This window comes from Marmota monax, unplaced genomic scaffold (assembly GCF_021218885.2).
Source record: "Marmota monax isolate L192 unplaced genomic scaffold, Marmota_monax_Labrador192_F-V1.1 WCK01_AAM20220418_F8-fsc00193, whole genome shotgun sequence".
Classification (NCBI taxonomy): Eukaryota; Metazoa; Chordata; class Mammalia; order Rodentia; family Sciuridae; genus Marmota; species Marmota monax.
In genome coordinates, this window is record NW_026695203.1 from 3,516,097 (window position 1) to 3,538,754 (window position 22,658).

Below are 22,658 nucleotides of genomic sequence, written 5' to 3' on the forward strand. Positions count from 1 at the left end.
GTGCACCTGCCTGCAGAGTCCTGCCCTCCGCCCCAGGGAACGTTCTCTGCGCCTGTCATTCCTGGCACCGCCGCTAGGTGGCAGGGATCCTCCATCCTTCCCCACGGCCCAACCAGATGGGTAGCATGACTTCCCTCCACAGGAAAAACCAATTTTAGCTGTAAGAGCTAATTTGATGAAAGATCATTTTGTAAAACGGTCAACTCAGCAAATAATCACTTTGCTAAATCATTTAGGAGCTGTCTGAAGGTCTGGTTTTATCTGAAGTACTCCCCTAATACTTAATATTTCATTTAAGAATGAGTGAGCTTTTTCTCTGTTCAGTTTTCTCCCTTCTCCATTTTGGGGATCATTGTCTTGCTGGGCCTTTAACGGTGCCTTTTAATTGACCTCTGGCAGTAACTGCTGGGATGGGCCGCACTGTGCTGGTCTGGGCATTTGTCTGATGGTTTTAATGAGTTAGTTTTATGTCTGTTGACCTAGTGCTCAAGGAAGGTGAGAATTCTTCTGGAATGGCTTAAGGAGGTTGTGGGCCGTCACCAGCTCTCCCGCCAAGGTGTAGTCTGAGTGTCCCCCAAACCCTCCTTAGGTCATCTCAGCTTGATTGGGTTTTATTTTGAGTTCATGATAAGGAGTCCTCCAGGTCGGCAGGTGGGGACTGTCCGGTGGGAGGTGATAGGCTAGGCAACGCCCCAGAGCCTGTGGTTTTGACTCCTGTGGAGACTGGGTGTCTGAAGAACCCCCCTGAACTTCAGCAGCCTCCCCACGCTCCTTCTTCTAGGGTGGTGCAGCTTGGCTTCAGACACTTAAAAAGCCAGTCTGAGTTCAAGTTCATGGAATCATGGTCCCTGCACCTGAGGGAAGGTCTTGCTGCCCTGCGTGAACCTGGGGGTGGTCTGCTCAGCAGATTAAGCCAGGCACACGAGGGCCGGTGCTGCAGGAGTCCACAGGGGAGGTTTCAGAAGTCACCAAAAGCACAGAAACAGAAAGTAGAAAGGTGAAAAGGGAGGGGGTCGGGAGTGGGGGCTGGAGCCCATCGGCCTGGAATCCTGTGATGTGAGGGGAGACATTCTGGAAATCTGGTGTGTGACAGTGTTAATGTGCTCCAGGTAGCTGCACTATGCACTTAAAAGTGTTTATGATGAGCCACACACAGTGGCACATGCCTGTAATCCCAGTGGTTCAGGGTGTTGAGGCAGGAGGATCGTGAGTTCAAAGCCAGCCTCAGCAAAAGAAAGGAGTAAGCAATTCAACAAGACTCTGTCTCTAAATAAAATACAAAATAGGGCTAAAGATGTGGCTCAGTGGTTGAGTGACCCTGAGTTCAATCCCCGGTACCCACCCCACACCCACCAAAAAAAAGTGTTGATGATGGTAAATCTCATGCAGTTTTTGCTCCAGTAAGGTTAAAAATAAAAGTGTTCAACTACCTTAGGAAGTTGGGATAGGGCTTTGGGACACGTTGTGGTATCTCGAAGAAGGAGTTTTATTTGTGAGACCCTGAGGTCATGTTTCACTAGTTGGGAAAAGCTGTCATCCACCGGAGAGGCAGCTGGCCTTGGCTTGGGGGGTGGCAGGTTAGGGACGCTGTTGGGAGGGATTGTAAAGGTTATTTTTTGGGTTAGCTGAGACCAGAGAGTTGGTGGGAGGAAGCAAACAATTTCTTCATATTTTTACCTAAATCTTGGGAGAGGAGTAGGGTGAGATAGGTGGTGGGGGGGGACCAGTGGGGGGAAGGAAGTGCCTGCTCTGAGCCACTCCAAACAGACTCAGCTCAAACCCTCCTGCACCCAGATTCTAGCTGAGCCTCTGCTGGCGTTTCTCTTACCATCTCTGTAGTCTGCAGCTGTGGGAGAGGCTAAGCTCCACAGCCTTCTGCTGTGTGGTGGCCCCAGAAGGTGGCCAGTCCCAGAGAAGATCTGTGTGTGTCCCCAACCAGGCCCCTCCCTCAGCCTCTCCCAGCGTGGGCGCTTGCCCTGGGACCTGGCATTCTGAACTGCCTCTCTGATTGCAGCTGTGCCTCTGCTGATGTGAGACCTATTTCTAGAAACCTCTTCCTTCTCAGAAACCCTCAGAAATCCTCTGTCAGGGGGATTTAGCCCTGGAAACTGGTCGTTCCCCTGCTGTCCTTACCCGTGGCTCCTGCTCTCCTTAGGACTTACTTCTTCGGTCCTGGAGAACCAGCAGCTGCTCCCACAGATGGAGGAATGGAGCCAGGAGGAGCTCGGGGGTTCTGGGGCTGCCAGGGACCAGGGGACAGGACTGAGGTAGGTGTGCTGGGCCCCTGGCTGTGTGTACACTGGTGCGTGTATGAGGGGTGACGGTGCTGGGCTCACTTACGAGGTTCTAGGAAGGTTTCCTCCTGGTTCAAAGCGTGTTGCTCAACCCTGCAGGGGGCAGATGGGGCAGGAGGGACACAGGGCCATATTCAGCAGCCCTCTTACAAGGAGAAGTGCCAGGGAGGGGGCTCAGCCTGAGGAGGAGGAGGAGGAGGAAGAGCAGGAGGCTGAGATGAAGGCAGGGTGGAAAGGGAGGAACAGGAAGAAAGGAAGGTTCCTCCACAGGAATGCTCTGAGCTTGGGTGGTGCCATAGAGCAGCCCCCAGGAGGAAGTGAGTGGGTGCTGTGGGGACTTCCAGCCTCACCAAGAAGCAGGGACAGGGGTCTTGATTCCCCTCATTCACTCTTCTAGCACTTCCCAGCCCTTGCACAGTTAAGATACTATGAATGGGCTGGGGATGTGGCTCAAGTGGTAGCGCGCTCGCCTGGCATGCGCAGGGTACTGGGTTCGATCCTCAGCACCACATAAAAATAAAATAAAGATGTTGTATCCACCAAAAACTAAAAAATAAATATCAAAACTCTCTCTCTCTCTCTTAAAAAAAAGATACTATGAATGGGGCATTAAAGGTGGATAATACTTTGCTGAAAACTGTGGTTTCACCTCCATTTAAGCTGACCTGGTTTTCACATGTGAAGCCTTCTTCTCCTCTTGACAACTGACCTGCTGGGCTCTGGCAGCTTCTCTGACAGTCTTTCTTTGTGGTGGGAATTGCTTCTAGATGCATCATAGGAAGCTTTTCAAGGATGCCCAAACCCAGAGCCCCCTTGGGAATAATTGTTGTGTCTCCTGCTTTTTGAAACTAAGAGCTCTGGGCCAGCAGAACATAAGTCTTTGGAGACAGGACCTCATTCTGCTAGTGGGTCACTGGGGGTGATACTGCATGGTGTCAGTCCCCACTGACTGCGACTCCCAACTTTTGGACCATAAATCCTGGTTATGGGGTACTGGTCCGTGTTACTAGTTCATGTGTAATCTCCATCCCTGCCACCATGGCCACTCTGAGCATGGACCCAATGGGTGACAGCCGGTTGGCTGGGGAAAGAGGCCGACTGGTATCATCCTGCCCACTGACTTTGATTTTTGAAGTCCTCCTCTGCTGGGTCAGCTTTTGTGAGAATGGACATGGGATACAAATATCTTCAGGCCTTTCCCTCATTCTAAGAGGTCTGTCGTATACTTCTCCCAGACTCCCTTGTGTCCAGTGTTCTACTTCCTTCCAAGTCCCCAGCCACCCCACAAACCACTGGCCACAGCCTGTGAGTTGGTATGTAACTGCATGTCTGGTCATTTCTCCTTCCAACAAAATGCACAGTCAGTGCACAGCTCAGAGTTCTGGCTGTGGGGAGAATATCCCTCCCCACTGTCCTCAGGGATGTCCCAGATTGGGGCTGTAGTGCTGCAGCTGTTCTGCATCTTGTGCAGAACCATCTGTAAAACCAGGCCCCGGTCTTCCTCTCCCTTTCTCTGTCACCGACCGCAGGGAATTCCTTGTGAGTTCCCAGGTGCAGGCTGGGAGAGAGAAGGCTGTGTAACAGGAGCAGGGCACCTGGCAGCCTTCAGGACTTGTGCCTTTAGGACCCATTTGTGCCTTATCACACACATACCGCTTCCCTTTAATGCTGGAGGGCTGTTCTACACACTCAAGTTTTGGCTTGGTGTATGGGCGTCTTAGTCTGTTTTGTATTACTATCAGAGAATGCTTGAGACTGGGTAATTTGTAAAGAAAAGAGATTCTTTCTTTCTCTCTCCCCTGCCTTCTTTCTTTCTCTTTGTGGTGCTGGGGAATCTAACCCAGGGCCTCATGTGTGCTAGGGAAGTGCTGTACCCCTGAACTACATCTCCCAGTTCTGGAGATTCATTACCATTTTAGAGGCTAAGGAGTCTGAGATCAAGGCGTCCCTAGCTGGCAAAGGTCTTTGTGCTACATTATCCCATGATGGAAGGCAGAAGAGCAAGGAGGGAGCAGGAGGGAGGACAAGAAGGGACCAAACTCATTTTTGTAGTCCACTTTCATGCTAACCTGCTCTCATGACAACGGCATTAATCTACATTATAGTCCTGTCTCCTAAAGCTGTTACCTTGGCGATTAAGTTTCCAACATGTGAACTTTGGAGGGTACATTCCAACCTTAGAATTCTGTCCCTGACCCCTAAATGCATTTCCTTTTCACATGCAAAATGCACTCATTCCATCCCCCAAGCCCTCAGAATCACCCTGTTCCAGCATCAACTCAAAAGTCCCAAGTCCAGAGTCTCATCTAAGTTAGATATGGGAGAGATTTGGGGTCTGATTAATCGTGAGGCACATTCCCCTTGTGACATTTTAAAAAAAAATTTAAAGTTACTTAAATAAATAAATTGAAATTGAAATTACTGATATATATATGTGTATATTTGTATATATGCATGCATATATATATATATATATATATACCAGGACTTCTTATTCTTTTGATTAATTAATTGATTAATTAATTTTAATTTGGTATCTATGACAGCAGAATGCATTTTGATTCACTGTACACAATTGCAGCACAACTTTTCATTTCTCTGTCCACAATGTAGCGTCCCACCCTATGTTCAGTCATACATGTACCTAGGGTAATGATGTCCATCTCATTCCACCAACTTTCCTGCCCCCAAGAACTTCCTGTTCTTACCTAACCCACAGATCAGCCCTTCCCTAACCTCTCTCCTCTCTACTTCCCAGCCTCTGAAGACCACTGTTCTGCTCTCGATCTTTGTAAGATCAGCTTTTTCATATTCCACAGATGAGGGAGATCATGTGGTACTCGTCTTTCTGTGCCTGGCTGATTTCATTTAATATCATGATCTCTAGTTCCATCCTCATTGTCACAAATGACAGGAAGTCATCCTTTTCATGGCTGAATAGATTCCATAGTGTATATGTGCCACATTTTCTTTATTCAGTCATCAGCTGATGGAGCCTCAGGCTGTTTCTGTTTCCTGGCTCCTGCTAGCAGTGCTGCAGTAAACACGGGGGCGCAGGTGTCTCTTTGGCATACTGATTTAATTCCTCTGATGTGTAACCAGTAGTGGGGTTTGCTGCATCATATGGGAGTTCAACTTTCAACTTTTTGGAGAACCTCTACCATAATGGACATTCTAATTTGCATCCCTACCAACAGTCTGCAAAGGTTCCCTCCTCTTTTCCACTCCCTCTCTGTCTTTTTGATAATGACCATTCACTTCATCTTGGAGTGAGGTGATACCTCAGTGTAGTTTTTTAAAAAAATATTTATTTTTTAGTCATAGTTGGACACCATACCTTTATTATATTTATTTATTTTTACATGGTGCTGAGGATCGAATCCAGGGAGGATCGAATGCGTGCTAGACGAGTGCTCTACTGCTGAGCCACAATCCCAGCCCCTCACTGTGGTTTTGATTTGCATTTCTTGATGATTAGTGATGTTAAGCATTTTTTTCATCAACCTGTTGGACAAGTCATTTTCTTATATGTTATCTCATATAAGATGATGTCTTATAAAAATATTCTTGAAGGCTTGGAATGGCTAAGTGGCCTCTTGAGGTCTCAGCAGTGAGTGGCAGAGCCAAAGGTGAAGCAGCTCAGACTCTGAGCCCGTGGTCACGCCCACCACCCCCTGCTTCTCTGTCAGCTTCACGTGGCACAGGGTGCTCATGCTCCCATAGGTGAAGACTCTGTTTCCTGGAATAGTATTTCAGAGCATCAAATATTCCCTATGTTATATTTGCTAATATATTCTAGCTTTTACTATTTTTAAATTTAATTCATATTTATAAGGCAGTGATCCCTTAAACTTGGCTAATAATTTTTCTTGGCATTTGATGAATTCAGTTTTCTAGGCTCCTCCTTCCTTTGAGATTCTGATTTAGTAAGTATAGTAGACAAATCTGTATTTTTAAAAAATATTTAGTTTTTAGTTGTAGTTGGACACAATGTCTTTATTTTATTTATCTTTATGTGGTGCTGAGGATCAAACCCAGGGCCTTGCATATGCTAGGTGAGCGCTGTACCACTGAGCCGCAACCCCAGCCTGGCAAATCTGTATTTTTAAGGTCTGTATTTTTAACGTCTAGTTAGGAAATTTCCTTCAACTTTGGAACCTGCCTGTTTGCTGAGTTTCTAACGTATCTTGCTCCTTCTGTTCTGAATGATAAAAGCCTTGAAAGAATTAAAGGGCTCTTTAGGTTTGTTTGGGGGGTGAGAGCTCAGGAAGACCCTGGGAGCAGTCTAGCCTGAGTCTTCAGGGGCTCAATCCTGTGGGGGAGAAGAGCATGGGCTTCCTCGCTGTTCCCCTGTCCTGGGTGAGTGCAGCTCTGATACATGGCTTTGTCCCTGCAGAACCCGTGGGCACCTGGACCAGGAGAGCAGGCTGGAGCAGGGCTGTGGGATGTCCCCTCTGCGGCTCCTCCTTCTAGGGAAGCACGGTGCGGGAAAGAGTGCCACTGGGAACACCATTCTGGGCACCACTGTGTTCAACTCCAAGTTCAGTCATCGGCTGGTGACTCAGATGTGCCAGAGAGAGAGTGGGACCATGAGAGGGAGGGAGGTGGTGGTCATCGACACCCCTGACCTTTTCTCCTCCATGGCTTGTGCCGAAACCAAGCAACGCAGTCTCCAACAGTGCTTGGAGCTCTGTGCTCCCGGCCCCCATGTCCTGCTGCTGGTAATCCCTATCGGCCATTACACGGAGGAGGACAAGGCGACCATCCAGGGCATGCTGAGAGTGTTTGGACCTGAAGCCAGCAGGCACGTCATTATCGTCTTCACTTGGAAGGATGATCTGGGGCATGACCTGCTGCAGGATTATATTGAAAACGAGCCGTCTCTTAAGGCATCTTTGGCTCGGCACTTCCTGAGCCGATACTGCGCTTTCAACAACAAGGCAGGTGATGGTGAGCGGCACAGCCAGGTGTCTCAGCTCCTGTGCGAGATCCAGTGTTTGGTGGATGAGTGTAGAGGACAGTGCGTGGACTTCAAAACCGAGGGTGGCAGATTCCAGGTAAGGATTAGCCAATGGATGAGATGGGTACAAATGAATGGCATATTGCAATGTGTGATGGGACACGGCTCTTGCTTACCGAGGGATCTATACGTAATCTGGAGTGATAAGAGGAATCAGACTGAGGGCTTTGGACTTTATTAACAAGTGAAGGAGCAAATTAAGCCTAGCTCTCCTAACCCTTCATATTATTAGATACACAAAGATTTAGAATCTCTCTTTCCCTGGCTTCAGTAAAACCCCCGTCTTCTTGCCTTTTCCTCCTCTTTCCGGCTACTCCAAAGATTGCAGAGTCCTCCTCCAGTTGCTGGCCTCTAAAAGTGGTCCTCAGGGTTTGGTTTTGGCCCTTCTTGAGTTCTTTATACTCTCTGCAGGTGATCCCAAGTCTTTATGGCTTTGAGCTCTATCTGTGTGGACAGTTCCCACATGAGTGACATGAGTGACTAGCCCAGCTCTCTCCTCCCAGTTCTGACCCCTTTACCTGGTTCCTTGGCATCTCCACTGGGCTCTCTGACACTGTCTCACACCCAAATTTTGGTCTTCGTGCTTAAAGCTCTCACACTTCTGTGTCCTTCTCAGCTCAGCAAGGGGTTGTGCTGCCCACATAGTCTTCACACCTAAGCCTAGATGTCAGCTTTTATATCACTGCTGGCTTACATCCAACGATTAAGAAATCACCAAGTCCTGTGTGATCAAGGTGATCCTGGATTCCAGAGGTTTCTTTCCACCCCCACCATCTGGGCCAAGCCAGCATCCTTTCTTGCCCGTAGTATTTTAACCTTCTAATGACTTTCCTCTCATTCACTTTTGGGTCTCATTGCTCAATCCATTTCACACACAAAATCCAGTGATGTTTAATCTTTGGACACAAAAGAAACATGTATTTGCAACCAAGCTGAAGTTATAGAAGTGTCACTCCTTTGAGGAACTAACACTGCAGTGGAGACCTATGCAAAGAAATAGCCCTTACGGGCTCAGGGTGAGTAGCTGAACATTGGTACAGAGGACCCTGCAAGACTAAATGTCATAAATGCAGCCCGAGGTGTGCATAGAAAAGTGTTGGTCAGAGGGGCTTCTTAGATTTGATGAGTAATAATCCAAAACGGGAGCAATTGACATTTATTGAGCACTTACTGAATTTCAGACACATACAGGACTAAGTGTTTGCAATGACTCTATGTGGGGACGTTCCACCGACGGGGACCCTGAGGCTCACGAGAACCTCAGCAACTTGTTCTCTTTTCTTCTAGGCCTGGCTCACTCCCCTTTATGACTGTCTTTCCCTTGGCCCCAAGGGTCAATCACATGGTTCTGGGATAAGAAGGGGCACAGGATGAATTTCCTGCCTGAGCCCCTTGTTTAAACTGCTTCATCTTAAGATGAGGCTCAGAATCCTCAGCTCAGCTTGGCTCCTTGCCTGGCCCCTGCTCTCTGTGTGCTGGCCTCACTGGCCTTCCTATTGGTCAGGTCCACTCCAGAGTCTCAGACCTGCAGTTCTCTTGGCACTGGTTCTGCCCATGTGCCGCAGCTTCCCTTCACTTCCCCAGGAACTCCTCCCTGTGAGTCCCTGGTGTGAGCCCCCCACTCCTCTGCGCCTGTGGCCCCCCTCACACCACCACATCAAGGGATTCCTAGGGATGTGGTTGCAGCGGTCACCTCCCTACAAACTCCACGAGGACTGAAAACAGCTGTTTTGTTGACCACAGTATCTCAGACTTGTCTTCTGTAAAACAGAGACAATAATGTGCATCTCAGGAACTGCTGTGAGGGTTAAATGAGATGCTTATGAAGTTAAACCTTTAAAACTCAGTAGGTGTTCATATTTGTGAACTGTTAATATCATCGTAGAAGTGTATGAGGGCCAGTAAATTATGGACATGTAAATTAAGGACTTTAGCAATCCAGAGGAAAAAAATTATAAGTATAAAGATATATGTAGAAGGATAGTTATCATGGCAACTTTCAAAACAGTAAGATCAGAAATAACCTGAAACAAGTGATCAGTAAAGAGATGACTGTATCAGTTGTGTACGTCCATACCATGGAATACATTTTATTTACTAAAAAGTGTGGGTAGGTGTATCCATGTTGACTTGTGCAGATGTAAAGCCTGTATTATTAGGCAGGTTGCAGAACAGAAAGCCTAGCAAGTCTCTTCCATGTTCAGGTATCACAGATAAACACAAGGACATACATCAGCTAATAGCTGTTACTTTTCTGGTATGTTGGAGATGGACTGATTATTCACTTATATATCATGCACATTTTTCCATATTTTTTATTGGTGCATTATTGTTGTATGTAATGGTAGGATTTGTTGTTACATATTTATACATGCATGCAATATATATCATGTGCTTTTGCATTGAAACGATCTTTTGCATTTAAAGAACCCTAAAGAATTTGAAATGTTTATGGAAGTGAAAGAAATCTGATCATCAGAGCTAAGTGGGGAGCACTGAGGGAGGGGGATGATGAAGGTGTCAAAGACATTGGGGAGACCCTGGGAGAAGGCAGAGGGGAGGCTTCCTTGGCTGACCTGGGTAGTTGACAAAGGAGGTGAGAAGGAAGCACAGGAGGTTTTAAGGACAGTGGACTCAAGACTATACCATTGCATTTATTTTGGGAGCAAGTATAGGATTCGCCAGGCAGGAGAAGGGTACGTCCACCATGGATGGTTCCACAAGGACACACCAGGACCCGATTTGACAACATCCTACTCAGCAGATTTCTCTGAATTACATAATTATGTCTCCATTTCTTTGTTTTGTGAGAAGATGAGACTACAGATGTGTGTGCTATGTCATTTCCCCCTTTGTTTCCTAGGATTGTGTGAAGGAAGCTACGAGTCAGGAGAAGGACAATGCATGTGGTAAGTTGATCCCTTAAGAACGTTAGGCTTCTGTCTGTATTCTTTTAATTCCTTATGCAGCCAGAGCAAAGTGGAAGAGTGATCCATGGGAATCAAAGCCCAAATGCACCTGAAGACCTTGCTCAGGTGGGTGCCCACACTGTCCCCAGGGAACTCCTAATCCTTGTGAGTCAGTGTAGCACCAGGCAGCTCCTGGGCTCAGTGTGGGTGTCTCTGGCCTCCTTGATGTGCTATGGAGCTGGGCTTGCCTCTTGTGGCTTTTGTTTCTCTTTCCACATTTTAAAAATTGGTGCATTATAGTTGTGAATAATGGTGGGATTTGTTGTTCCGTATTCACACATGCACACAATAGAACAATGCATTTTGGCCGCTATCCCTCCCCAGCACTTCCCCTCCCCTCCCCACCTCCCACCTTCTGTTTCCTTTCCTCTAATGATTTCCTTTTGATTATCATGAGATTCCCCCTGAATCAACACCTTTCTTTTCCTTTTTCCTCTTTAGCTTTCACATATGAGAAAAAAAATGGGACTCTTGACCTTCTGAGTTTGGCTTATTTCTTTTAACATTATGGTCTCTAGTTCCATCTAGAGACTATGTCCAGCAAATGACGTATTTTCATTTTTTCTTTATGGCCGAATAAAAATCCATTGGGTTATATATATACAATATTTTCTTTATTTATTCACCCATTAATGAATACCTAGGTTAGTTCCTTAGTTTGGCTATTGTGACTTGTACTGCTATAAACATGGATATGCATGTATCACTATAGTAAGATGACTTTTAATTCTTTTTCTTATTTTATTTTTTATTTTTTTGGTACCAGGGATTGAACTCAGGAGCACTTAACCACTGAGTCACATCCTCAGACCTATTTTGTATTTTATTTAGAGACAGGGTCTCACTAAGTTCCTTAGTGCCTTGCTGTTGCTGAGGCTGCCTTTGAACTCGTGATCCTCCTGCCTTAGCCTCCTAAGCCGCTGGGATTACTGGCATGTGCCACTGCGCCCAGCTCAAGATGGCTTTAATCCTTCAGGGTAAATACTGAGGAGTGGTATAGCTGGGTCATAAGGTGATTCCATGCCTAATCTTTTGAGGAGTCTCCATAATTATTGGTGGTTGTACTAATTTACAGTCCCACAAACAGTCTAAATGTGTTGCTTTTCCTCCGCATCCTCCCCAACTCTTATTATTGTTTGTATTCTTGGTGACTGCCATTCTGACTGGGTGAGATGAAATCTCAGTGTAGTTTTGATTATCATTCTCTAATTTCTAATGATGTCAAACATCTTTTTTTCATATATTTGTGGATCATTTATACTTCTTCTTTTGAAAAGTGTCTGTTTAATTCATTTGCCCAATTATTAATTGGGTGATTTGGGTTTTTGGTGTTGAGATTTTTTGAGTTATGTATATATTCTAGATATTAATCCTCTAGCAGAAGAGTAGCTAACAAAGATTTTTCTCCTTTTCTATAGGTTCTTGTTCTCTTTTCACATTCTTAATTGTTTCCTTGGCTGTGCAGAAGCTTTTTGATGTTGTTGTCGTTGTTACATATTCACACATGCACACAATGTAACAAGAGCCACCCCATTAGCTCTTGACTAATTATTTCCTGAGCTTTAGGGTCCTGTTGAAGGAGTCCTTGTCTGTGCCTATGGGCTGGCGTGTTGACACCTCTTGTGGCTTCCTTACTAACCCTGTCTCTTCTCCGGGTCCTGGGTATAGCACTACCCAAGATTTGCTCATAAGGGAAAGGCAGAAATCACTCCTCATGGACAATACCAACTTGCAGAACTCACTGGAGGAGTACGGTATCCATGTTGCGGTCACCATCAACGATACATCTTGCACACCTGCTTGAGTCACATGCAGCCCCGCCTCTCTCTGTTCAGTAACTGCCATTTGTTTCATGGTGTGACATACACATCCCTTTATTGATGCACTATTAGATTATTTCTGGGCTAGTCCTGAAGACTCAGTGGTGAGTAAGACAGACAAGGTTCCTGTCCTCATGGAATGCCCCAAAGTAATACAATTATAATTTTGATAATAATGATACTAATTGCAGTGACATTATATGCTGGGAAATAACATCATCCAATTTTCATAGCTATATACACACATGTATTATTCCTCACAGCCGCCTTGTGAAGAGGGTGTCTTGTTATCAGTGTCTCATTTTACAGATGTGAACTCAGGCCGTGGGGATTCAAAATTTCATTGATACAACTCCTGGGCAATGCGGGTAGGTAGTGGAGGAGGGAGACACGGTGTTTCAAAAAGTCATAAAGTAAAATATATGGGAGCAAATTTGAGTGTTTTGAGGGGAGTCATTTCCAATGAGCTCTCATAAAGTTCTATTTGCACAGGAGCCTGAATAACTAGGAGGAGTTAGGTTAAAATGGGAGGAAGGAGATCTCACACACACCCATGTCTCGAAGGTCGTGAGATGAGAGGACAAGTGTGAGAGAAGGGGGAGAAGCTTGGGGCCTGAGCACAGTCCCTCCTTGCCCTGAAGCCTTCTGTGGCCACTGATATGCTCGTTGAGATGCTGACCACTGTCCAGATGCTGTCTCCTTGGTCCTTCCACTGTGAGGCATTCTACCCAAGCGCATTCTGAGAGCCCCAGGGTCGCGACTTGCTCGGGCGTCACTAGCATTTCAGCTGCTTTGCTGTGTGCTGTGCCCCTGGGGACTCCGTGAGTGCTCTCTGTAGTTGCAGGCCCTTCTCTTTGCTCAGTATGTAGGTCTGGTGTTGACCTTGGCTTCCAGGAGAAGTGGTGGGGGCAGAGGATGTGTGCAGAGACAGCTTTAGGGCACAGGTTGCAGGTTTTGACAGCAATTTGTTGAGGCATAATTTACACAGAGTAAAATGCAGCCTTTGCCATCTCTACACACAGTGGTCACCATCTACACAGATGCAGAGAGCATTTCCATTGCCTTGGAAGTTCTTATGGCCTCCCAGAGACAACCACTGCCCAGACTCTTATCAACATAGACTAATTTTGCCTGTTCTGAACTTCGTATGATGGAATTATACAGCACATAGGTCTGTGTCTGGCTTCTTTCATTTAGCATTATTTTTGTACTGGGGATTGTACCCAGGGTTGCTTTACCACTGAGCCACATCCCCACCCCTTTTAATTTATTGTTTTGAGACAGCATCTCACTAAGTTGCTTAGGGCCTGGCTAAGTTGCTGAGACTGGCTTTGAACTTGCCATCCTCCAGCTTCAGCCTCCTGAGCAGCTGGGACCACAGGTGTGCACCTTTGCCCTGGCTTTACTTAGCATGCTTTTGAGTTTTTTTTTTTTTATATTTATTTATTTGCTAAGAGCCACAGCCAAGTAATATGATGCATGGCATTTTTGGTTGAAAGCTGATGCTAGCTAGCCATTGAGATGATATGATTATGTTAAGATCTGCATTCATATGGATATTGGACTCCTGCTGTCCACCTCGGCCTGCTACGGGACTCCTGGAGAGTTCCCATTGGTTGGGGAAGTGCGGTAGGAGGGAATTCCGGAGGAGGGACTTCCTGTTGGGGTCTGGGAGAACGTGGTGGGTCTGTTGGCAATCTTGCCGGGAGCGGGAGCATACGGGGCATTGGCGGCAGTTTCAAAAATAAAGTTTGTTCCTGCTTGAGTGGCTCGTGATTTTGTGCCCAGCCAGACTGGCGCGCTACCGCTTGAGCCACATCCTAGTCCCCTGCTTTTGAGTTTCATCCATGTGGTACATCAGTAGTTCACTTTTAAAAAAATTTCTGAATAGTCTTTAATTTATAAATATACCACCAAAAGGCTTTTTAAAATGAGATTTTTCCTGCTCCTATCTTAGCCTATGGACCTCATGCTTCAATACTACTTTGAAGGACCAGATCCATTGAAGGCCAACTCTGGCACGTTCACTTTCCTAGTAAGTCTCAGGCCCCCTGTATGTCTCTTGGTTTAGTTGTGTCTCCTTCATGGCTTCTGCCTTCATGGACAGCTTCTGGTGGGGATTAGAGGTCTACTGGCCAGTGCACTCTATAGAAATGGACAGGGAGGAGAAATCGTAGGCCCTGTCCTCAGGTGTTATAAACTGTAGGAAGAGACTCTGAACCTGTCCTTTTGTCCCACAGGCTCAGGAGAGAGACAGATGCAGGCCACAGGACCTGAGTGGGACCCAGGAATGTCAGAACTGAGGATCCTCCTGGTAGGGAAGAGAGGCGCTGGAAAAAGTGCGTCAGGAAACAGCCTTCTGGGGAAGCGGGTCTTTGAGACCCGGTTCAGGGAGCAGTCGGTAACCCAGAGCTTCAGGTCTGAGAGCAGGACGTGGGGAGAGAGGAAGGTTTGCATCATTGATGCTCCAGACCTCTCGTCCTCAGAGGCTTCTGAATCAGAGCTTAGAAAGCACACCTTTCCAGGCCCCCACGCCTTCCTGCTGGTGACACCGGTGGGCTCCTATGACAAGAAAGATGATAAGGTGCTGAAAGCCATCCAAAGCCATTTTGGAGAAAAATATATTAAGTACACAATCATTCTCCTCACCAGGAAAGAGGATTTAGAGGATCAGGATCTTGATACATTCTTAAGAAATGAAAATAAACCTGCCTATGACCTCATCCAGAAATGTGGGAACAGATACAGCGCCTTCAACTACCGGGCGACAGGGGAGGAAGAGTGGGGCCAGGTGGACGGGCTCCTGCAGAAGATCGAAAAGATGGTGCAGCAGAATGGCAGCAAGCCCTGCGTCTTCAGAGAAAAAGGTAAAACTTCACGTGGGAAACCTTTTTATATAGAGTGTTAAAAAATATGTGGAATGTATAAGAGCCTTAGGCATTCTGAAGAGCAGAGGGGAGAGAAAGGACAGGTCCGGTCTGTGGACTTCCTCTCTTCTCTGTCTCCTGTCTTTCTCAGGTTGTTCTAAGTTGTGCCTTTCCCATTCACACTTCCTGAACTGGTCTTTCATTCAGTCATGATGCTTATCCCATCTTTCCAACCTGGATGCTAAGGGTCTTGAGGGAAGGTGTGGACCTTTGACCTCTTATTTTCCTTGCAGTGTACTGTTTCCCAGGGCTGTGCACTCAGTGCTGCTGATGAGATAATTTTGGATTTTTGGTTTACTCTGCTTTTCCCTTAATCCAGATTTCTTTCTTGGTTCTTTACCCTTTTGGAGACAGGAGGCCATTTTAAAGAAAGTGTGAATAGCCAGCTGCAGTGGCACACATCTGTGATCCCAGCGGCTTGGGAGGCCGAGGCAGGAGGATCACAAGTTCAAAGCCAGCCTCAGCAACTCAGCAAGGGCCTCAGCAACTCAGCAAGACCCTGTCTCTAAAAAGGGGCTGGGGATGGGGATGTGGCTCAGTGATAAGCACCCCTGGATTCAATTCCCAGTAACAAAAAATTGTTCATAATAGCAACACTAAGTATAAGATACTAGTGCAGTCAGGAGCCAAGGACTGGACAAGACAGGGAGCCCCAAGGCCCTGTTGGACAGCCCTGTGGTGGGAGATGGGTGTTGGCAGCCCAGTCACACTGCTCCCTCCCACTGAAGAAGGGCTCCTCACTTACTCAGTGCTACACATTCTGCTGACACGAGCCAAGAGCCTTCTCTCTTTTACTTATCCCATTCTCTTCTATTCAGGCATCCCCACCATGAATAGCGTAAGACCCAAAGAGTCACTGTTACTGAGCCCTTTCCTCTTTCCCACGGAGGGCCAGGTGCTGGGAGCCTCCTAAAGAAGAATAGATGTGGGAGAATCAGGAGAGGCTGTTTGGAGAAAGTCCAATTTGAACAGGTTTTGGAGAGTGGGTAGGGTTTGGACAGCAGGGCGGGAAGCTGGGAGACATCCAGGGAGCATATTAGCAACCTGAAAAACACAGGAGTGGGGCTGACCTAGCGACATAAAAGAATGGTCTTGATGGCGATGGGTTCATAGCACTAGACACTGGGATGGGGAGGTCGTACCAGGTCTCAGAGATGCTTGAAAACCAGGTCCTCTGCAGGCACAGAAGCTATGTAAGCATGACTATAGTTACAGACTATGCGGGCATAACTACGAGAGTGCAACTTCCAAAAAAGCAGCTTAATATTTTCTCCTGGATGGAAGAGCATGGGATGAATTTTCCCTGCTCTTTGCTTTGAGATGGATGTAACTTAACAAAGAATTCACAATGGAAGAGCACTGTGAAGGGCACAGTATCAGTGCAAATGCAGAGGAAAAGCCCCTCTGCATTTTCATGTTTGAAAGAGCTCTGTGCACCTGCAAATTTCACCTAGAGGGAAACCTGTTCTCCTCTGTCTCTGATGCTACACAGAATAGTATTAGTGGATATTCATGATTATAAGTATGATGTGCCTTCCTGGACTCATCAAAGACACAATGAGGTTCAACATGGTTTCTAATGAGAAATGAATTTTAGCATGACTCAACAGAGGAACTGGTAATGCATTGATGGTATACATGATTACTTTTTCAGGAAAAGTCAATTCTGTAGAATAGTTTTTCAAATCCATCAAAAAGATTTTGCTGTGATGAGCCATATTTGGCAATGGGGGGGCATAATTACAATAGGAGCAGAATTCCGAGTTAAGATGTGTAGACTAGATGTAGCTGAGGGAGAGGAGATGAGGCCAGTGGCCCTCACAGGTGCCAGAGAGTCAGAGGAGGTATTGGGAGAAGGAAGCAGAGTGGATTCAGAGATGGGAACAGTACCATGTTCATGGATGGGTACTAAATGTAGACCATGGTCCAAGTCCCGCTGCTGAGTTCTCTGTCTGTGTGAATTGGGACAAGCCATTCTCATGCCTGGGGACGGACCTGCTGGGTAAGCAGAAGGCCTTCACACTGTCTGAGCTCTGCTTAATGGTGTAGAATGCCTTGTAAATAACTTGGAAAGGTGAATTCCATATCAGCCCATGATGGTGAATCTTTTCCAATTTCCTTTGCACAGAAACCCTGAGTATTGTCCTTGTGGGGAGGAGTGGTACTGGCAAGAGCGCGACTGGGAACACCATCTTGGGGAAACCCATCTTTTTCTCTCAGCTCCAAGCCCAGCCAGTCACCAAGGCATGTCAGAGTGGCAGGAGAACGCTGGACTGGCAAGATATTGTGGTTGTGGACACGCCATCATTCTACCAGATATTTGGTATTGAAAAGGATCCATCCTGTTTAGAGAAGGAGGTCAAACACTGTTTGTCCCTCTGTGAAGAAGGAACCAAGATTCTGGTCCTCGTGTTCCAGCTGGGGCAGTTCACTCAACAGGACAAAATGGCAGTGAAGGATCTGGAGGCCATCTTTGGAAATGATGTCATGGAATACACCATTGTGCTGTTCACCCGGAAGGAGGATCTTGGGGGCGAGGAGCTTGAAGAGTATGTCAAGAACACAGATAACAAAGCCCTTAAGAATATAATTAAAAGGTGTAAGGGGCGAGTTTGTGCCTTTAATAACAAAGAGACTGATGAAGCCCAAGTGGCCCAGGTGAAAACTCTTTTGGCAATGGCCAATAAGCTGAGAGAGAGCCTCAGAAGCTATGGATATCCCCAAATCGATGTCAGCCAGGAAGAGAACAATCCCAAAAGTCTACTACGGAAGGCATGTTTAGTACTGAAAGGCTGGGATCCCTTCAGTTAGGAACTCAGTTGCTGGGTGGGTTCAGTAGGACTGGTGGATATGGGGTGGCTCAAGGGCTTTGAGGTTTGAGAGGCAAAAGCATTCCACCTTGTGATGCTGTGGCTTTGTAGGTGAATAAATCGTCAAGCTGCGGCAGGGAACACGGGATTGTAAGTGGAAAGAGGGAAGAGGTGGAGGAATCTGCAAAATCTGAACACCATCAGGCTAGTATAAAGGGTCAGAACCAGAATCACCTCACCAATGTAGGTAGGATGGAGTCAGGATGGACACTGAGACCAAGGCCCAGGCCAACATGGGGTCAGAATATGGAGAGTTCCACAGGAACCTGGGCTTCCAGATGGATAGAGCAGGGCAGGGTCCAGCACATCCCTGAGCAGGGCCCACTCCAGCAGGCCGCGGTGTGGCTCAGTCTGTCTGCCCGACCCACTCGCTCCCTGGCCCTGCTGTGTCCCCTGGGCTGGGATTTAGGGCTAGGACTTAGGGACTTAGTCCCTTTACTCACACAGGAGCTGTTTCTTAGTGCTCTCCTCATTCTATGCCTGGGTGAAAAGAGGGACACTCTCCCCTCCTTCCTGTCCTGAGGAGATGAGTCTTTGAGGTTTCAAGAGAGTATATTCTAAACATCACAGTGAAATAGATCAGAGTAAAAATCAGAAGCGTGGTAATACTGCCAAAATTAGAGAATCTTACAAAGTTCTAAAATTCTAACTTAGATTTCTTGTACAGAAAGCAATTGAAAACTCTTTGAGGCTTAGGAGATAGATTAAAACCCACATAACCCAAATAATAATGATTTAAGCATATCAGGGGCTTCTTGTCCATATGGAGAAGTCCAGGAATGAGCAGGGTGGGGCTGATGGGCATCCAGTGTCCAGCTTCACTCCTTCTGTGCAGCCTCCTGGGTGTCCACACTTACGCTTGCCTTTGGGTTCCACGACGGTGGTGTTCTAGCCACGGCTGAGCAGCTTATGTTGGACGCTGCCTGAGGCGAGCGATGTATGAGATGAGAAATGTGGAAACTTCTCCCAGGTAGATAGGGTCAGATGTTCTCAATTAACCCCTTTATTCATTCCTCCACCACTGGATCATGTCGCCTGCCTCCTCATGATAATATTAGATCACCTTCAAGGTTAACCTGTTTATAAGAGCATGGACTGTCACCATTAACACTGTGGATGCCACATACCTCTAAATATGATAACTTCTAGAAAATGTAAATATATTGAGCTGAACCAAATAAAAATGAATTAGATGATACTTTCAAGTTCTCCTGATTCCTGATGTTCTGATTTAGGGAACGAGCAAGCCTCTACAAACAGGCACCTGAGATGATCCCATTTACCACTCTGAGCAGGTGACGCTGTACGAGGCTGCGGGTGCAGGGCTAAGCATGTGGCATCTTCTCACAGGGAGGATCTAATCGACACTGCTGTTTTTCCTTAGGTCCCCTCCTGGGTGGGGCCACGATACCACTGTGTCAATTGTTCTGAGAATCCAATGCTGTGCAACAGGGGAGTAAGGGCTTGCTGGGGGTAATTCCTGAGAAGGACAAAAGCGGGAAGAAGAGGAACCAGATGGTGTCGCTGATCTGATACCCGCAAAGGGAGGCAGGGGAGGGGCAGGAGAGCCTCAGGTCTGACACGGCCTGGGCTGCGCAGCTCCACAGGGAGTTCTGGGGCAAGACTGGCTGGTGGCCACGCCCTGCATTTGGATGACCCTCTTCCTAGGCTGCGTTGCTGACAGTTGGGCAAGGAACTGCCCAGAGTTGCCCAAGTGCAGTTCCACATGTATTTCTTTATGTCCCCCATCATAGCAGTCCTTCCTCCTGCTGGTCAGGGTCAGGTGAGCCCACCAAGAGGAGACTGCTCTTCCTGACCGCTGGTTTCCTGGACACAAGGAATCCAAAGGGTCCAGCTGGCAGCCACAGTTTAGAGTTCCCTGGGGTCTTTACTGCAGATGGGAAATCTCCCCTGCATAGCTCAGGGACAGGAGGCAAAGTCTTTCTGTGATAATTTGGATGAAGGTAGGTGGTGAAGGCGCTCCCCCTCCCACTGTCTTGACAAGGTCACAGTGAGAACAAGTGCTGGCAAAGCCATCCTAGTGGGAAACCAAAACCATGAGACCCTTTTTTAGGTAATTGGGACTTTTCATCGTCATGCTCATGTTCCTGACAGGAGGCCTGAGTATGTTAAATGCTAAACCACACTAAGTTTCCGATGGCTAGAACATAACAGGCAGTTCATGCCTTGAAGGCTGTTCTACTACCCCTCAGCATATGGAGGACAAAATAGAAGGCTGCTACTCTATCTCAGCATATTTTTTTTTAAATATTTTTTTAGTTGTTGATGGACCCTTATTTAATTAATTTATTTATATGTGGTGCTGAGAATTGAACTCAGGGCCTCACACGTATTAGGCAAGCACTCTACCACTGAGCCACAACTCCAGCCCCTCTCTCTCAGCATATTGAGGACAAAACTGATAATGGCCAACAATCATTCTCAGAAAGGTCATGAGAACTTTAAGCACCACATTGATTATATCAACTAAGAACCCAAGCCCATATATCCGGCCTCTTAGAAAGCCTAATTATTATGCATATCGCACAAAGCCCCCTATATGTAGTTTTATTTGATTAAGGGAAAGTTATGTTATACACTTAGGAAAGTTAAGGCATATCAAGATACATTCTCCTCTTTTCTATAAATCCTCTTTTACCTCACATATGGACTTATGATGAGCATAGTTAATATTGGTGGTAAGTGGACTGATGTTCAGAACTTGCCTTTCAGTGAGAGAGATGACAAAGATATAAGAAATAGTGTACCTTGACTAGGAGACAAAGAGACTCTTTGAGAAAGCAGCTCAACCAGTTTTATGAAAATTGTTAGAATCTGTAAACAAGTCAAAATAACACCTGGCATTTTGCCAGGGGAATGTTAGAGTTCGTAAACAAGTCTGGATGGTGCCTGGCAAAATGCCAGAGGGAGTGGTTTGAGAAGTAACAAAAGTGAGCCATTAAGTGTGGAGATTCCTGATTGGTTGACTGATGTATCTAGTTTATGTTAATTAGATAAGCTGTGTGGAATGTATAAATACTGCTCCTGTCCTGCAATAAATGGCTCCCATTCCTGCTGTATCAGTCTACACAAGTTGTTCGTCACCCCCCGGTTATTTTGCTGCAGCCGGACTGCGGCAGAGAATAAATTTAGAAATTAATTAAAGTAACTTTATAAGACATATTTTTAGAATAATGTTATAAATATTATTTTATTTAGAGTCTTAAGTTTAGAATTCTTAAGTTTTTATCTGTATGGGTTCTTAAGATGCTTTAAGAATAGTTTATAGTCTTTAGGATATTTTAAGTATAAGATTTAAGGGGACTTCTTTTTTTTAAATTTATTTTTTAGCTTTTAGGTGGACACAATATCTGTATTTTACATTTATGTGGTGCTGAGGATGGATCCCAGTGCCTTGTGCATGCTAGGCGAGCACTCTACCACCGAGCCACAACCCCAGCCCTTAAGGGGACTTCTTTAGATGGGAATTTTAGATTAGAAATAAAGTACAGGTATACTTTAAACTTAAAGGTTAATGATAGGTTAGGAGACTTAGAGTCTGGTTATGTAGTTTGGAATCTGTTAATAAGAAAATAGTACATCTTGGGAAAAATAGTACATCTTGGGAAGTCTGAAAAGTGCAAATTAGTGGTGCATTTTATTAATGATTTTGTACCCATAATAACTGATAAGGAAATGTCACATCCTGGAAAAATGTAAATTGATGTCACATTTTTCTATACCCCTAATGATTGTTAAGGAAATGTCACATCTTGGCAAAATTTGGAAATTGTATAATCAATGACATATTCTGAATCCATAATGATGAGAAAAATTGCAATAAAAGATGACTCAGAGGGCTGGGGTTGTGGCTCAGTGGTAGATCGCTCGCCTAGCATGTGCAGGGCCCTGGGTTCGATCCGCAGCACCACATAAAAATAAATAAAGATATTGTGCTCAACTAAAAAATAAATATTAAAAAAGAAAAAAAGCAAGGAAGTCCTCTTGTAGAGAGAATGACCATGCTGACACCTTGATTTGGAGATTCTAACCTCCTAAACCATGAGATAATAAGATTCAGTACTTAGTTATAGAAGTTCTAAGAAACTAATATAGATTTTGGAACTGAGAAATCAGGTGCTGATGCAAAATATATCAGAGATATGGAAGTGGCTTTGAAAACTGGGTAATGAGTAGAGGCTGCAAGAATTTTGAGCCACTTGATAGCAAATTCTGTATTGCCTTGAAAAGACTGTTCATGGAAATGTGAATGTTACAGGTGCTTCTGCTGAGACCTCAGATGGGAATGAGGTCATGTTATTAGAATCTGGAGGAAAGGTAATTCTGGTTAAAATGTGGCAGAAGACTTGCTGAATTTTATTTTGGGTGCACAGTAGATGCACTCATATGCAAACAATAAACTCATATTTAGCTGAGGTTTCTAAACAAATAATGAAAGGTGCTGATTAGTTTCTCCTCTCTAATTATACTAAAATGTGATAGGATAGAGAAATATTGAAGATGAAATTCTGTTTCAGGACTGCAACATAGGAATTCTGACTGTTTCCAGCCCCATGTCCTGCACTGTGGATTTCAAACTCAAGACATCAACACTTACCTGAATTTCTACCTACTAATACACATAGTTACCCTGCAGGCTTACTCTGCAGTGTCCTAACATAGGTTGTTCCACTGCCTGGAAAGTTCTCACCCAACTGAGCCTTCAGATTGAAGCCCAGCTATCATTTCTCCAGGGAA

General features: G+C 45.8%; 1 protein-coding gene across 1 annotated transcript; it reads left to right on the top strand.

The window, feature by feature from the left end:
- The first annotated feature begins 1,771 nt into the window (after positions 1–1,771).
- Gimap8 (GTPase, IMAP family member 8) lies at positions 1,772–19,098 on the top strand. The gene is made up of 6 exons (XM_046429851.2): positions 1,772–2,030; positions 2,156–2,267; positions 6,691–7,351; positions 10,178–10,223; positions 14,344–14,970; positions 17,159–19,098. Exons 2-6 carry the CDS (start codon positions 2,200–2,202, stop codon positions 17,839–17,841), a joined length of 2,085 nt encoding a protein of 694 aa, XP_046285807.1. The 5' UTR covers positions 1,772–2,030; positions 2,156–2,199; the 3' UTR covers positions 17,842–19,098.
- Positions 19,099–22,658: the final 3,560 nt, after the last annotated feature.